General features: G+C 35.6%; 1 protein-coding gene across 1 annotated transcript; it reads right to left on the reverse strand.

The window, feature by feature from the left end:
- Positions 1–4,353: 4,353 nt before the first annotated feature.
- On the reverse strand, positions 4,354–13,914 carry si:dkey-90l8.3 (LIM domain transcription factor LMO4.1). The gene is made up of 5 exons (XM_048211005.1): positions 13,639–13,914; positions 12,404–12,626; positions 9,712–9,808; positions 7,353–7,502; positions 4,354–7,271 (listed from the first exon to the last, which is right to left on the reverse strand). The coding sequence occupies exons 2-5, from the start codon at positions 12,616–12,618 to the stop codon at positions 7,263–7,265; spliced, it is 471 nt and encodes a 156-aa protein (XP_048066962.1). The 5' UTR covers positions 12,619–12,626; positions 13,639–13,914; the 3' UTR covers positions 4,354–7,262.
- Positions 13,915–15,860: the final 1,946 nt, after the last annotated feature.

Consider the following 15,860-nt stretch of genomic DNA (forward strand, 5'->3'; position numbering starts at 1 on the left):
TCTTGTAAATGGGGCATTATAGATCCCCTTTAACTCTAACCCTCTTAAATCCAAACCTAACCATACCTCAAACTCACTTGCAGTAAATGTGTGAATCTCCAGATCTTCATGCTATGAGGCACATGCCATGAGTTTGATTGCAGCTCATGTCATTTCCTTGTCTTGTCATTTATTTGTCTTGTAAAAGGCGGTTGCTAACATGTGTCTTAATGGCGCTACAGAGGTTGTCATTAAACATCATCAGCCGAACAGGTAAACTCATCTACTCACTAGTTGCTTTCACAGCCTCACTGTGTTGATAATCACACTCTTGCAAACTATTCTAGCTTGAACTTTCAGGGAAATGCTTTTAAACAAAGACTGAAAGTGTCGTCTGAAGCATAATAGTGGTGCAATGAAGTGACTGTGGTGTTGTTCGATTATAGCCTAAGTTTAGCTTTTAGTTCTGCTGATTGTATTTAGGCTCCAAAATTCATAAAAGTTGTTCATTTGTGAAGATTATCATGGACAAAATGTAAAAATCACAAACTTTTGTTGGTCACAAAGCTTATTTTCTGCAATAATCCAGAAGCCAATAGAAAAACTGTATTGGGTTTTTGTTGAGGGAACCAGGGTGAAGCTTACGTCAGGATTGGACATCTTTCAAATTTTTTCTCCTAATTTCTGCATCATTTCCCATCTTTTGTGAACTATTATTAAAGTCGGCATGAAATGGAAGATGCAATAGTTTTTTCTTCCCTATTGTGACACATATGGAACAAGAACGCGGAGGGCGGAGCTTGAATTTGTCTGTGTGGAATTGAATGGATGGTTGTGGTTTGCTATTGGTGGATCTCATGTGAGTGACAGGTTGCTCTGCCCTCGTCATCAGAGAAGAGATGCTGCAAGAGGGAGGAGAAGATTTTCTGATTCAAGATTATGAGGCACATGAATTTAATAAAAATCACAGATAAATCATTTATAATAAATACTGCAATATTCCCAAAAATGAAAAAGTCATCACACATAGACGAAACTTTATATAAATATTTATTATTAATGAATTTAGTATTTTAAAAATGCACTAAATTAAGTGATAAAGTTAATTTGGTGTGTAAAATAATCATTCTAACCCTACGTATAACCATTAACATCCTCAAATATCAAAGGAAAATGTATTGATGAAAAAAGCCCCTAAAATCTGATTGGCTGAGAGGACCAACAAAAAACTTGTCCTGCATGGTGAAATTACCGTTTTATAATGGAAGACAGCATCCCTGTGCGATATTTAGAAACAGAACGTTTGAGAAGAAAAACAAAGCGCTCCTAAATGTTCTTGGTCGTTGTTAGCTAAAAATATCCATACTCTTCTCTTTCCCACTTTTTCACAGCATGAGCCATGGAAACTCAGCCAATTAGACTCATTTGCATGTGTTAATATGATTAATTAGTGAGTATAAACACTTTTTCCATGACAGAAGCAGCATAGCAATTCATACACCTGCAAACTTTTTCCTGATCGAGGATAATGCCTGTTGACTGAGAGGCTTTTTTCTCAGACCCTCTAATTGGCATGTGAATATGCGTGGTTAATTAGGAATATGCAGATGAAGCTTGATTGGTTTGAATGCAGAGTGTAAGTTGAGGCACGGTGGGATTCAAATTGTGCCGAGGTTTTGATTTCCTTACTTATCAAGATATGAAGATAATTGCAATTGTGATCATTTGCATACGTTAATGAATTTGCCTGATGCTTTTCAATCGAATGTGAAATAAATAATTGATGCAGTATCAGCACCTACACCGACATCAGGGAAGACTTTTTTCAAAACTAAGCGCATTAAGGGGCCGTTTTGGAGCTCACTAATTTAAAGAACGTATTGCTGCATCTTTCATACAAGATTCAGCCCTTAGGAATTTCATGGTGCTTTTTGCTGTCATGAGATATTAAAATGTATTAATGCAAATACAACAAATTTAATAAGACTAATGCAGATTAGTCATCTCTCCACGTGTGTGTGTATATATATATTTAATACAACAGTTCTTTCTGGTTCTCGAATCTGATTGGCTGAGAGCCGTGCAATATTCCGCTTGTGGCGACTGTCATAGCGGTCAAGCAAATCCACCATATTTTCAAAATTTTTTACTGCTGTTGTGTAACAAAATATAGTTTTAAAGGTGCCCTAGAACATTTTTTTACAAGATGTAATATAAGTCTAAGGTGTCCCCTGAATGTGTCTGTGAAGTTTCAGCTCAAAATACCCCATAGATTTTTTTTTAATTAATTTTTTTAACTGCTTATTTTGAGGCATCATTAACTATGCACCGATTCAGGCTGCGGCCCCTTTAAATCTCACGCTCCCTGCCCCCCCGAGCTCTCGACTCTATATACAGTGCATAAACAAAGTTCACACAGCTAATATAACCCTCAAATGGATCTTTACAAGATGTTTGTCATGCATGCTGCATGCATGGATCGGATCATGTAAGTATAGTATTTATTTAGATGTTTACATTTGATTCTGAACGAGTTTGATAGTGCTCCGTGGCTAAAGCTAACATTACACACTGTTGGAGAGATTTATAAAGAATGAAGTTGTGTTTATGAATTATACAGACTGCAAGTGTTTAAAAATGAAAATAGCGACGGCTCTTGTCTCCGTGAGTACAGTAATAAATGATGGTAACTTTAACCACATTTAACAGTACATTAGCAACATGCTAACGAAACATTTAGAAAGACAATTTACAAATATCACTAAAAATATCATGATATCATGGATCATGTCAGTTATTATCGCTCCATCTGCCATTTTTCGCTATTGTCTTTGCTTGCTTACCTAGTCTGATGATTCAGCTGTGCACAGATCCAGACGTTAATACTGGCTGCCCTTGTCTAATGCCTTGAACATGAGCTGGCATATGCAAATATTGGGGGCGTACATATTAATGATCCCGACTGTTACGTAACAGTCGGTGTTATGTTGAGATTCGCCTGTTCTTCGGAGGTCTTTTAAACAAATGAGATTTATGTAAGAAGGAGGAAACAATGGAGTTTGAGACTCACTGTATGTCATTTCCATGTACTGAACTATTGTTATTCAACTATGCCAAGATAAATTCAATTTTTTATTCTAGGGCACCTTTAAGAGTTTTTTAGGCAAGAATAGTTGTTTAGACCTGAAATATGTGACTCATATATAAACATTGCGTCCATTTTACAATTTATTTAGACGTTTTCACAGATGCAAGCTCCAGGCTGTCAGCAACCATTCAGTGCTCATGTACCCACCGAGAACAGCTTCATCTCGGCCAGTCCTCCGGGAATTTGCCGCTGGCTCTTATGAAAATAGTGTTTTAAGCATGTGGTATAATTCATTTGGGGTATATCAAATGGGCAATCTTTGGTCTTATTAATCTATTACTTGTTTCAGAGCAAATCGATTTGGGTTAAGGGGAAATTTAAGTTTCATAACTTTATATTTTGGCTATATTTAACTTAAATCCTAAATCACTTGTGCCGTTGAATTGTTGTATAAACTCAATATTACACGAGTAGCAGTGCAATATGGCTTTATATCAGCACGCTGTGATTACGTACGGCCATATTGCACTGCTACTCGTGTGATATTGCTCATACATACAAATTAGGAAGTTAGGAAGTAATTTAACCCAATTAAATCTCTTTAAGCCAGTGTAATAACATTACATGTTTACTAGTCAAGTTATTGTCATTTAAACGGTAATAACCTGTAGAAATACTACTGTAAAAAAATTCTGCAATGTGGAAAATACTTCAAATTCACATTAATATAACACACTATAAACGTGCCACCAAGACTAAGACAGGGTATAAACTCCACAAAAAGTCTATTTCTGAAAAAATATATTTCAGCATGTCAATTAAATCTCAAAAAAGTGAGAAGAGCAATTTCCCACTTGTTTAGAAGCAGCTTCCTCAAGGGCAGGAGGTTGTGAGAAGAGAGACAGGGTGAAAAAGTTGTGCTGTGTACTTTAATTGCGACATGGTAAACATTTAACGCGCGTGATTGTTTTGAGGCAGCGAACGGAAAGGAGCGACTGCCTCTTAATTAACGAGGCGGCAGATTAGGCCTTATTAAATTCAAACACAGGATCAGAGCAGAGTTCAGCCTCCCCAGTGCAACAGCAGCACAGATACGGCACTCACAATGAACTTACACACTCCACGCTCACATTTAATTGCTTCTGTAATGGTCCGAGCTCAAGCCCTATTCATACCAACCCTTTGGGTAATCAGGTCTGCACCACAGAGACCAAAGCTAATAACTAAAGCAGAAATAGTAATAAACAATGAACAGTGAAATCTGGATGGTAAAAAGGGACAACAAATTCATTCTTGATGGCTGGGTTTTGTTGTATTTCCCATTTATTAGATAATTACACCTTAAATAGACATCACATGTTGAGCAGATAATTCAGCCGTTACAGAGAGTACTGGTATAAAAACATATTTACAATTCTACACCCTGAACGATGTCCAAAAGATGTACGAATATTTTCTGTTTTTGATGTCAACATGAAATCAACTGACCCAATTTACTTATGCTCTTTTCAGGTGTTAAGTTTCAGACGCATTTATTGTTGCTCAGCAAAATCCAGTCATTTCAACAGCAATCTGTGCAAATTCGCCACCTTCACCAACAGAAAGCAGCTTGGTTTCAAAGTAACCTCTGTGCACTATTCATAGTTTTCAGTCATGTGACTGACGAGGAGACCTGGAGGGCAAAACATCCACAGAACCACAGCACAGGCCTGTCAGTTTTCCATCTCAAAAGAAGAAGAAAAACAATGATATGTCAACAAAATGCAAGTTTTGGGCACTTGTGATCCATATCCAGCACCTGCTGCAGTATTTCAATCACTTAAAAACAGCTGGACGTTATAAAACTTATCAACACTTAAAGTGCCTTAAAAAACAGTGATATTAAAAGATCAAATTCAGTATACAGCTTATTAATGATGCACACTATATAGAGGTGAGCGGATGAGCACAGAATATGAACGCAACCCACTAAATGGTTAAGCGTTTTTTTTTTATATATATATAATGGTTTTCTGAGCAAAAACACTTAATGAGAAATGGTTGCGTTTATATTCTGGGTTCATCTGCTCGCCTGTACATCATCAATAGCTATGTTTCCACCCAAAGTTGTGAATTTAACGTATGCGCAAAACTGGAATTACTCATAAAACATTTGTGAATAAAGCAGCGTTTCCATCCAGTGAGTGGAAGAGAACAAAATCACCACTAGCCGGGTTTCCATTACAGATCTGCGCAAAAAAAAAGGATTGCGACAGCATTAACATTATACTGATGTTATGCGACTAAAGTCGGGGTCACACTAGACTTTGAACATGCGAAATTCCTTCAGATGCTGTAACAGCCGTGATATGACGTCACGGTTTACAGCGTCTTTTTTATAAACATGAATTCAACATATAACTTAAAGTTATATATTCAAAATGTAAAAATATAGAACCTACTCGACTTTACTGCAAAAATATCATTCTTTTAATTCAGCCAAGAGACTATGCCGTGACGAATCGATCTTCTACTGGTCGCACGTCTTCACGTGATGCGAATTCGCAGGTCAGAGTTCACCAAACTTGAACTTTGGAACGCAGCGAAATGCGAATTTTTTTTCGCACGAGCTTGCGTTTCCGGTCTGACGCATTCGCATGCGTTTGAATGGAAGTCAATGGAACGAAAAGTGCAGTGTGACCGCATCTTATAACGTAATTTTTTCCTCTCGCGATAAGTCATTCCAAAAATCATGGCAACAGATGTTTAAGTATAATCACAGCCACTGCGCTAGCCGTTATTTTTAAATCGATGGAGCCGTGTTAACCAAGCATTAATGGCAAGGTGTTTCTGGATATTTCTCCCTCCAATCAGCTTAGAGGTCTTGATAAATTGTGGCATTTTTGTTGTTTAGAATCCAGTATTCCCATAATTCTTCTGTCTTTTATGAGTTTAACTAAAGAATGATCGACTCTTTAAAGAATGATCGACTTTTACGTACACCATGTGACCTGTAAATGCGAAAAAACAAGTTCTGTGAAATATTCCTTTTTCAAATTGCCTGAAAAACCACCTCATGAGAGTGTAAAAACTTTTTTGCGACATGCGAATTTTTGCGAAATTGACGTGTTTCCATTGGGCGTATCTTGCAATTTCAATTTGCGCCATTTGAAGGGTAATGGAAATGCAGCTAGTTCTGGGAGGTAATTATAGCGAACCACTTTGACGACAGACTTTGGCTCGGGTATTTCATAACGACCAAAACATTTCAAATGCTGTGCGACGCGATCGGTCTGCTGGTTAGTGTCATTATGCTGTCCCTTCGCAAAGTCACATGACTTTTTTTGATGTGCATTGAGGAATTTATGTTTCCATCGTAGTTTATGCGCATGTTTCTTATTGGATAAAAAAAAAAAAAAACGTAACTGACTCAAATGAGCGCACGTTTTTTAATGCGCATTTTTATCTTGCCAATTTAGTGCTTTATATGTTATCCCAAAATGTGCATAAAAATAGGTGGATGGAACATAGCTATTAAGGTGTATACTGAATTTGGACTTTTAATATCATTAGTATCTGGTGAAAATAACTGGCGGACAATGGAGGAAAGCCTTATTTTTGACCCTCCAGGTGGGCGTTCCTAATAAGGGTGTGATGTCACATGAAAACAAAAGGGAAAGAAAAGCATAAAAAAAAATGTAATAACTTTCACGTTGCCTCTGAAATAACTTTTCTTTCCAATTCTATTCTCCATTTTTGATTGTAATAGCATTTCTTTATTTTCTAAAGTCCTGCCCTACATTTTTTCTTGATGAATATCCTGTTTAGATCGGACACATGGAAAAAAAATAGGTTGTGAATGCAGTTTCATGTTGACTTTAAAGTGTACATTGCTGTCAGATGAAGCCTCCTCTGTGAGGTTAGATGTGAGACAGACAGGATATCCTGTGAGAAAATAGACGTGTTACTTCTGTTTTCAGGGGGTGAGGGGGCGAGAAAGCCACAATATCACCATGAGAGATACTGCAGAATCCAGCACAGTTTGATATGGAGATATACGGACACTCATCCCAAACTCGTTCTCCATCTCAAAGAAACTCTTAAGTCTGTAAATTTAGGCTTTAAAACTGTAAGTGCTTCAAAGGATCAGTGTCTGGAGGATGGCAGTGATGAGGGTAAATAGAGAGAGGAAGGGGCGAAGATGACGGGGAGCCCTTCAGCAAACCTACAAAACACAAGTCAAAAGACCAAAATCACGCATTGTACCATATTGACCTTAAAGAGTAAAATAAAGGCATGTACTCACTTTCTGGTCAGGCAGGACTGGGTTGCTCTGCAGGTGAGTACTGAGGAGTGCAGCTCCTGGCCGGTCGTGTTCGCAAAAAATGGTGCCGTTTACATAGTGGAATCGGTCACCGGGGACCAACTGGTTTCTGCACGTCGCACAGGAGAAGCACTGGAACACATGAGAGAGGAATGAGTACATTTATACCCTTGGGCGTGTTTTAAGTGCTGAATTATTAGCAGTGCGTTTTATTAAAGCATGCAGAGCTGCTAGTCAGGGTTAGCCTTCACTGAACAAACTGCCTTGGCCCAGTGCTCAAAATTATTTTTTAATAAGTTAATCCTTGTGCAAACAAGGTCAGTTCAATTTTAAACAAATGAGACTGAACAAGGTTATTAGATGAGAACGAGAACATTATTATGAGAAGCTGTGGTATAGCTAGGCTTTGTCTAGAGATTTTTTTGCACCATACTATTAAAATAAATAATGATGATTCACACATTTAATTCAGCTCTAATGAGCATCTGCTCTGAGAAACCCATAAAATGCAGAACTGAAGGGATAGTTCGCCAAACAAATTAAAATTCTGTCATTTACTCACCCAAACCTGTATGATTTTCTACCGTGGAACATAAAAGAAGATATTTTGAAAAATGTGTTTTTGTCCATACAATTTTTGGACCTCATTAACTTTTAGGTAACACTTTATTTAACAAATATACATGAAGATTTCAGATGCAAAAGCCGCTAAACGCCACCTTCATCAAAAATGAGATAATGATATTGAGCGAATGCTCTCCACACACAGTATCACAGTTCATCAAATACTTTCGCTTCAAATCCGCTGAATCCCAGCGTCATCCCATTCCATTAAACGCCACTTCCCTTTGTCAGCAAAAGCCTCTAAATCCACAGAAAAAACATTCGAAAGACACAAATCAAATCATATGATTTCAAGATGAATGAGCTGACTTTCAATTCCCGAGCTGCAAGTTATCATCATGTTTTGTCCATCGTTACAGTAGCAATGGCAGTATTTTGCGAGATTTTGCTGCTGTAAAACTGACAGAAAAGGACCTTTTCATTGCCATCAAAGTGAAATTACTGAACCTAAACATAGGAGCCTGATCAAAAAAAAAAAAGCTCATTTAAAAGAAAACATGTCAGATGGACTTCTGAACTTTCTGTAGTAATAACAGTAAATTATGCATAATTACATGCAGCTAATCCCTAAACCAAACCAAACCCGATTCCTAACCCTATAGTGAGTACATGTTAGGGATGGCAAAATTATGGCAAATTATGGCAATTATGGCAAAAAAATCATAATCACAAATATTTTTGGTCAATATTGAAATTGGTGGGTGAAATTATTGGCGGGTGATATAATCAAAATCTTATTTCACGATATGAGTCATTTTAAATATCGACAATATCAATACCAATTATCAATACTTCAGCAAAAACTAATTTTAGGTTAAGTCAGCAACACAATAAAAAGAAAATAATTACAAAGAAAAGGAAAATACAAATGAATCAAACAGTGTTTTAAGTTTTTCAGGAAGATGCACTAACAGTTGTATTCAAATAAATAATGGCCAACAACAAAAAATTAAATAATCATATGTAAAATAACACTGTTATATAACACATATAGTCATATACTGTCATATAACCCTGCATAGTCTTACTATACACATTAAATATAGATTAATCCTTATTAAAGCTACTGAAGTTATTCAGTCAAAATCAGTGAGTGATTTTTCTTTGTCATTTGTTGTTTGATTATCATTAATGACAAACAGCAGCAGGTTTATTAGGCTACTGTCACTTTAAGAGCTGCATGGATCTAATATACTGTTACACATGCATTGCGTACATTTACTTAAGACATAACCGACTGTGTTTAGCCGCCTGAGAAACAGAGTCTCTTTTGCAACTTAATGCACTTTTAATCACAATGTTTAATCTCAAACACATCCCGCAGTTTAGCAACAGTAGACTACATTTTACAACACTCACTTATTCAGCTTATTTGGATGCTAAGTTTGGGCTTTTAGGGAGGAATGAAAGCGCTGTGAAGGAAAGGATGGTGTGCTGGGCTGAATGCGGCACAATAATCGTTTACCTCGATTATCTTGTTTTCATAACTGAAATCAAAAATCAATTGGGATTAATCGCACAGCTCTACAATATTACTAAGTACTTAAATTCTGCAACAAGGATGCCTTAAAGTGTTTATTGTATGGACAAAAACATTCTTCAAAACATCATCTTTTGTGTTCAACCAACTCAGGATCTGGAGAGACATGTGGGTGAGTATATGACAGAATCTTTATTTGGGGTGAACTACCCCTTTACAATGCTTCACATAACCGACCTTGAGGTGGTAGACGTTGCCCTGTGCCCGCATGACCATTTCACTGGCGGGAATGGACTGACCGCATGCGCTGCAAGCCCCTGTGTGCCCAAACAACCTGGAACACATGAGGTAGAAGAAGCACATTAAAAACCCTTTGGAAATTGAATTTGCTTTATAGCAGCTATGACTTCAGCAGTGTAGTCTCCCACAGAGCTGACACACCAGGCTGAACATTAAACGATGGTGTGTGGCACATCTACGACAGCACGCGGTGTCTCTGATGTTCTCTGTGGGAGCGTGCGAGAGAGAACGCATCTGCAGAGATCATCAGCACTCGGTGGATGCAAATGAGACCAATGCAAATCAACACAAGAACAAAATGCTTGTCAGCATAGCATGACAACTACAGCTTCAGACAACTTTTGAATTGCAAATGACTGTGGAGACTCAAACGGCCTCATTATCGGCTTGCGTCTTTGTTATAATGATTAAGATTTTGAACGTGGTCACTACTAAATGTGGAGGTGAAAAAATACGGGTCTATGAGTTAAAAGCCTTTTTCACACTCATTATTAGTTGTTAAAACTAAATCACTTCATGCGTGGTATTTTAATAGTGTAAGATGAGTTTTGCCATTTGTTAATTTTGCAGACTACCTGATGAAATTATGGTTCAGTGAGCAATTAAATAACTTATTATAATATAAAAGCAACTCAAAACAGAATTTTTATGCTTGATCTGTGAAATTTGTTGCTTAGAAGTTAAAATAGTTGAGTAGAAATTAAGGGCTCAAAAAAAAACGCATGTTCGGTTTATTATATATGCGGTTTTCTATATTTTCAACCCTGTTACTAAAATGAGGCACATGTCTAAACGCAGTTTAACATCCTGGTTTCTGTGATCTTGTGTTTTTAGCAATAAACAAAAACATCAAATTTACACAGACAATACAATTAATCAGACTTAAACAATTAAACAGTAAAATGTACACATGGTTACAAGTAACAGGGCTGAAAATTAAGCCTAAATTATGCTCATTCAGCTAGTACAGAACCAAATGTTGGTTTGTAATAAGTGATAAACCTATATATCCCTATATAAAGATCCCAAATAAAAGAAAAATGTGTTGGTTCACAAAAGCTTGAGTAACAGGGTGGAATGATTAGAGTCAATGCAATGTGTAAAAATTTAGAAAATGAAATATGATTATATATGTCTTCCAACGACACTTTAGGAAAGGTCCAAACTATGTTACTCCCTGGATGTCACAATTTTAAGTTTGTGTGTGGGGGGGATCACAATAACAGGGTTTACACTAAATATTTTGAATACATTTTTATTGATTAAAATTAGTTAAAGACATTTATGGTAACACTTTACTTAAAGCCTTTATGTATAATACATTATAAAGGTATTCATAATATATCTTTTCATAAATAACTGTAAGCCAAGTTAAAATGCATTATATTTGCAATGTGTTTGTCATGTGTTTTAATGCATTATACTCTCTAAAGGTATGTTCAATAAACAGATTTTTTTTTTTTTTTTAATTTTTTAGCATTTTTATGGTTGTTTGGTGAAATTAGGTGCTTAGTAGTTATATTGACTACAAATTAAGGGCTCAAGCAAAACCGCATTTTCGGTTTATTGTATATGTAGTTTTCTACATTTTCAACCCTGTTACTGAAATGAGATGCACGTCTAAACAGTTTAACATCCTGGTTTCTGTGATCTTGTCTTTTTTTTTAAGCAATAAACAAAAACATTAAATTTAAACAGACAATAGAATTAATCAGACTTACACATTTTTAAATAGTAAAATGTAAACATGGTTACAAGTAACAGGGCTGGAAATTAAGCCTAAATCATGTTATAACTCAGTATAGGACCAGCTAGTACAAGATCGAATGCTGGTTTGTAATAAGTGATAAACTATATATCCCATCTAAAAGAAAAATGTGTTCACAAAAACTCGAGTAACAGGGTGGAATGATTAGGCTCAACAATACAATGTGTATAAATTGAGAAAATGAAATTTTGAGTATTTATTTGTCTTCCTACTATGCTTTAGAAAAGGTCCAAATTGTTACTCCCCTGGATATCAAAATTTTAAAGAACATTATGGGGTTTCTTTATTACAATAACAGGGTTTAAATATTTTGAATATATTTTTAGAGATTTACGGTAACACTTTACTTAAAGCCTTTATGTATAATACATTACAAAAGGTATTCATAATGTACATTATGAATAAATTTAACCAAAGTTAAAAATGCATTATAATATTTGCAGATTCTGGTTTCATCTGAAATTGGTTGATTGTCACACGTTTTAATGCATTATACTCTCTAAAGGTGTGACAATGAAGAGATAAGTATTATAAATGTATTATAACCGTGGTTACAATTATTCATGAGAACATATAATGCATTATAAGGCATAATTAATGCATTAAAATACTTTTATAATGCATTATTATATAGGCTTTAAGTAAAGTGTTACCAGATTTCCTACAATAAGTTGACCATCAGATCATGTCAATATGATTAATTGCTGGATGTAGATGAAAAGGTCATGACCTCTGAGCTAGGATCCCGGCTGGGGCCGTACAGAAATACCAAGTTTTTAAATCTAAAAGATCTACTGTAACACAACAGATCTAAATGAAATGCTCATGTCTCAGGCCCTTTGATGTTGGGTTGCGTCTGACCTGATGTAGTCTGTTCTGCAGAGGATCATGCCTCCTTTGCTGTAGCAGGTGGATCCGATCTCTCCCAGCTGAGCCTGACAGCACGAGCACTTGAGGCAGCGCGTGTGCCAGTAGCGCTCCATGGAGAAGAGCAGGAAACGGTCAGCGATTCGACCCCCACAGCCCGCGCACGATCGGGACACACACGCGCCGCTCGCAACCTGGCTGTTCACCATAGCTACGGCTGGAGGGAGGCAAATCAGAAGCTGTGGGATCATAATAACCAACAAACTGTATGGTGTGCAAATCAGTTGATTTGATGATGAATTCTTTCTATAAGTGATGTAACGGGAACAGCTGTGCCAGAACCACCATAGACACTAAGGGGAATGTTTCCCTCCTAATATACAAAACAGTGGTCAATCAATGTTTTTTTGTTTTTTGAGTACCTCTGATGAATGAATATTTGTAGGCGGTGAAGCTAAATAAGCGATTATGTGTATGTGCAGCCTTCAGTACACCTAAACTACTCAGTGATGCATGTAAAGACACTGATCAACAATGAGATACAGGACAGTTATACCGTACACTGCTGGATGTCATGTCTTTCTATATTTTCTAATCACTAAGATGTGAGAGGATTACCAGGAATTAGAGTGTTGAAATCATGAGATCTGTTCAAGGAAATAGAAATCGTTGCTGCCTTTTGACAGTTTTTTTTTTTTTTTCTGCATCATAATTAGTTAGTGTATAAAAAAAAAAAAAAAATAAATGTATAAAAATTATATGTAGAAATTATATAAATGCCGCAAAAAATATAAATTATATAATATATATAGTTTTTTCCAGTATTCATTTTTACAATATTTCCAATATTATTTTTTTCCAATAAATATTTCCTTAATGTATAAAAATTATATGTAGAAATTATATAAATGCCGCAAAAAATATAAATAATTAATATTTCCAATAATATTTTTTCCCAATAAATATTTCCTTAATTATATATATATATATATATATATATATATATATATATATATATATAGACACACTTTTTTTTTCTTTTATCTGGAATAACTAACGTTACAAGTCGCAAGAAAAGAAACGGAACCAGAAAACTTGTAATGAATCCACAGTGCATTTTAAACTTTAAATTCTCAGCTCACACATTGCAACTTCGTCTAATTTGAATTTATAATGAAAATAAATATCAGTATCCACTCATTTTGGCCCATGTAAAGAAGGAGACTCACCTCGAAGCGCTTCAGACCGCAGTGACTCTGACACTTTATAATGTGAAGTTCTCCTCCTCCACTCCTCCTGCTGCTCCTCACGCGCACATCGCGATCTGTTTAGATGGTGAATGAACGGCGTGCGCGAGAGTTACTGGTTCCGTCGCATCGTGCAGCAGTCCAAAACAAGAGCTCGCGCGTGTGGACCTGGGCGTTATTCCGATAGAGACTTCTTCAAGCAGACCAGCGTCGCGTGAAGCTCAGCGGCGAAAGCGTCGCGGGTCTTTTTTATCGCTGGAGTGACGTAACAGAGCAGCACACTTCACCTTGATAGGTTTGATCATTTAGGGGCGTGGCATATAACAGAATAATCAATATTAGCCTAATAAATATGCGTCTGTCATGCTCTTTACAAAAATATAAAACCATATATCACTTTAAAAGGAAAATAATCTTTATTCTCAAATAATAAACGAGGAATGAATCAAGTAACCCTAATGAAACGTTACACTAGATTATTTATTCTCCCTATAAGGACAAACTCACATGCAGCTCAAGCTGAAAAACTCGGTTGAAGGATGGGAAGTTCCCATCCCGCTTTGGAAGCGGTTCTTTGAACAGTTCGTTTTAAAGAACCGGTTCAAAATTCCAATTTAGTGATTCTTTTACGTCATCACGTGTTCCTAGCATGTGGTTCTGCCCCAACACAAATATGATTATTGTTTTAATACATTAACTGTTTTAATATAGAAAATAGAAATAGAAATTGTTGCTGCCTTTGACAATTTTTTTTTTGTCTGTCTGCATCAAGATAAGTTAGTGTAAAAAAAAAAAAAAAAAAAGTTAAAAGAGACATCATGCGCATCTAAAACCCAGTTTGGTCACGTGATAGAACATTTTATATTTTCCATAATCCAGCAATGGACAACTTAAACAGGGCAGACAATTGTCTATTAAAAACTTGATCAAGAGTGTAGTACAGTAGGCTAAGTAAACCAGATGAAACAAATATTTTTAATATTTCAGCATTATATTATATATATATATATATATATATATATATATATATATATATAATATTTATTGTATTTATTATATATGTATAAATTATAAATATTATATGTAGACATTATTATAAATTTATATAAATTATATGTGTAAATTATATAAATGCTGCAAAAAAATAAATAATATAATATATATATATATATATATATATATATATATTAGAAAAAAATAATATTGGAAATATTAATTGTTATTGTTTTAATACATTAACATATATTGTTTTAATATATAATATTAACATTATTTATATTAATACTAATAATTTAAATAATTTTAAGTCATCCAGGCTGCAGCCTTGGATGTTTGCTGAGGCCTCCTAGTGAAAATATTTTTTTTCGATTACGTTTTATTAATATGGGTGTTTACTGTAATTTCATGTGTCCTAATTACAGTCATGATTCAGTAGTTTAGAACCCAAATATAATTTGCATAACATGTTAACATGCTATTTATTAAAACCAACTCTGTTGATAAAACAATCCAGTCATGCACATATTTTCAGTATGTTTAATGTGCAACATACTGCTATTAAAGTAGTTTGCTTGATGCTCCATCGATCATCATAGTTGACTCTCAAGCAAAAATTGCAAATGCAACAGAAACAGCCACATAACCTCTCTTCTGAATTCATAACCTTTACTGGAAAGAGCGTTTTGCCCTAATTTTAAGGTCACATTTTACAGCTTTTGCACCTGTGTGTTCTTGTGGGTACCACTAGAGGTCAGTGTTGACTGAGATTGAATACATAAAACGATAGATGCAGACGTCATCTGCCAGTTGATTAACATTATTTGAGGATTTTAAACATGTTTTTTTCTTTTTCATTTCAATGTTGGAAGTCTTTTTACCCTACTGCTCCACCAAGTCTTAATTTATCCAAATGTGAGGTTAGCCTGATGTGTTTCCTGTTTAAGTATCTTATGCTCATTGTCGCTAACCAACCTGACGATACATGTTTTATTTATTGAGGTAAAAGTTAATGTGTGTTTGCTGGCCTTTAACCCTCTGGCCTTCTGTTCTGGTTTCCGACATACTTCTAGTTCCTCTGTCAGATCCCTGCTGAAACTCTCATCTGGCTGTTAGTCTGCATCAGATCTTCCTCGTTCACTCTCTGTGCTGCACCCAAAGCCAGCTTGACCTGAATGATCAGAAAGTTGTTTTTTTTTTAGTAATTG

The sequence above is a fragment of the Megalobrama amblycephala genome, linkage group LG12, assembly GCF_018812025.1.
Source record: "Megalobrama amblycephala isolate DHTTF-2021 linkage group LG12, ASM1881202v1, whole genome shotgun sequence".
Lineage (NCBI taxonomy): Eukaryota > Metazoa > Chordata > Actinopteri > Cypriniformes > Xenocyprididae > Megalobrama > Megalobrama amblycephala.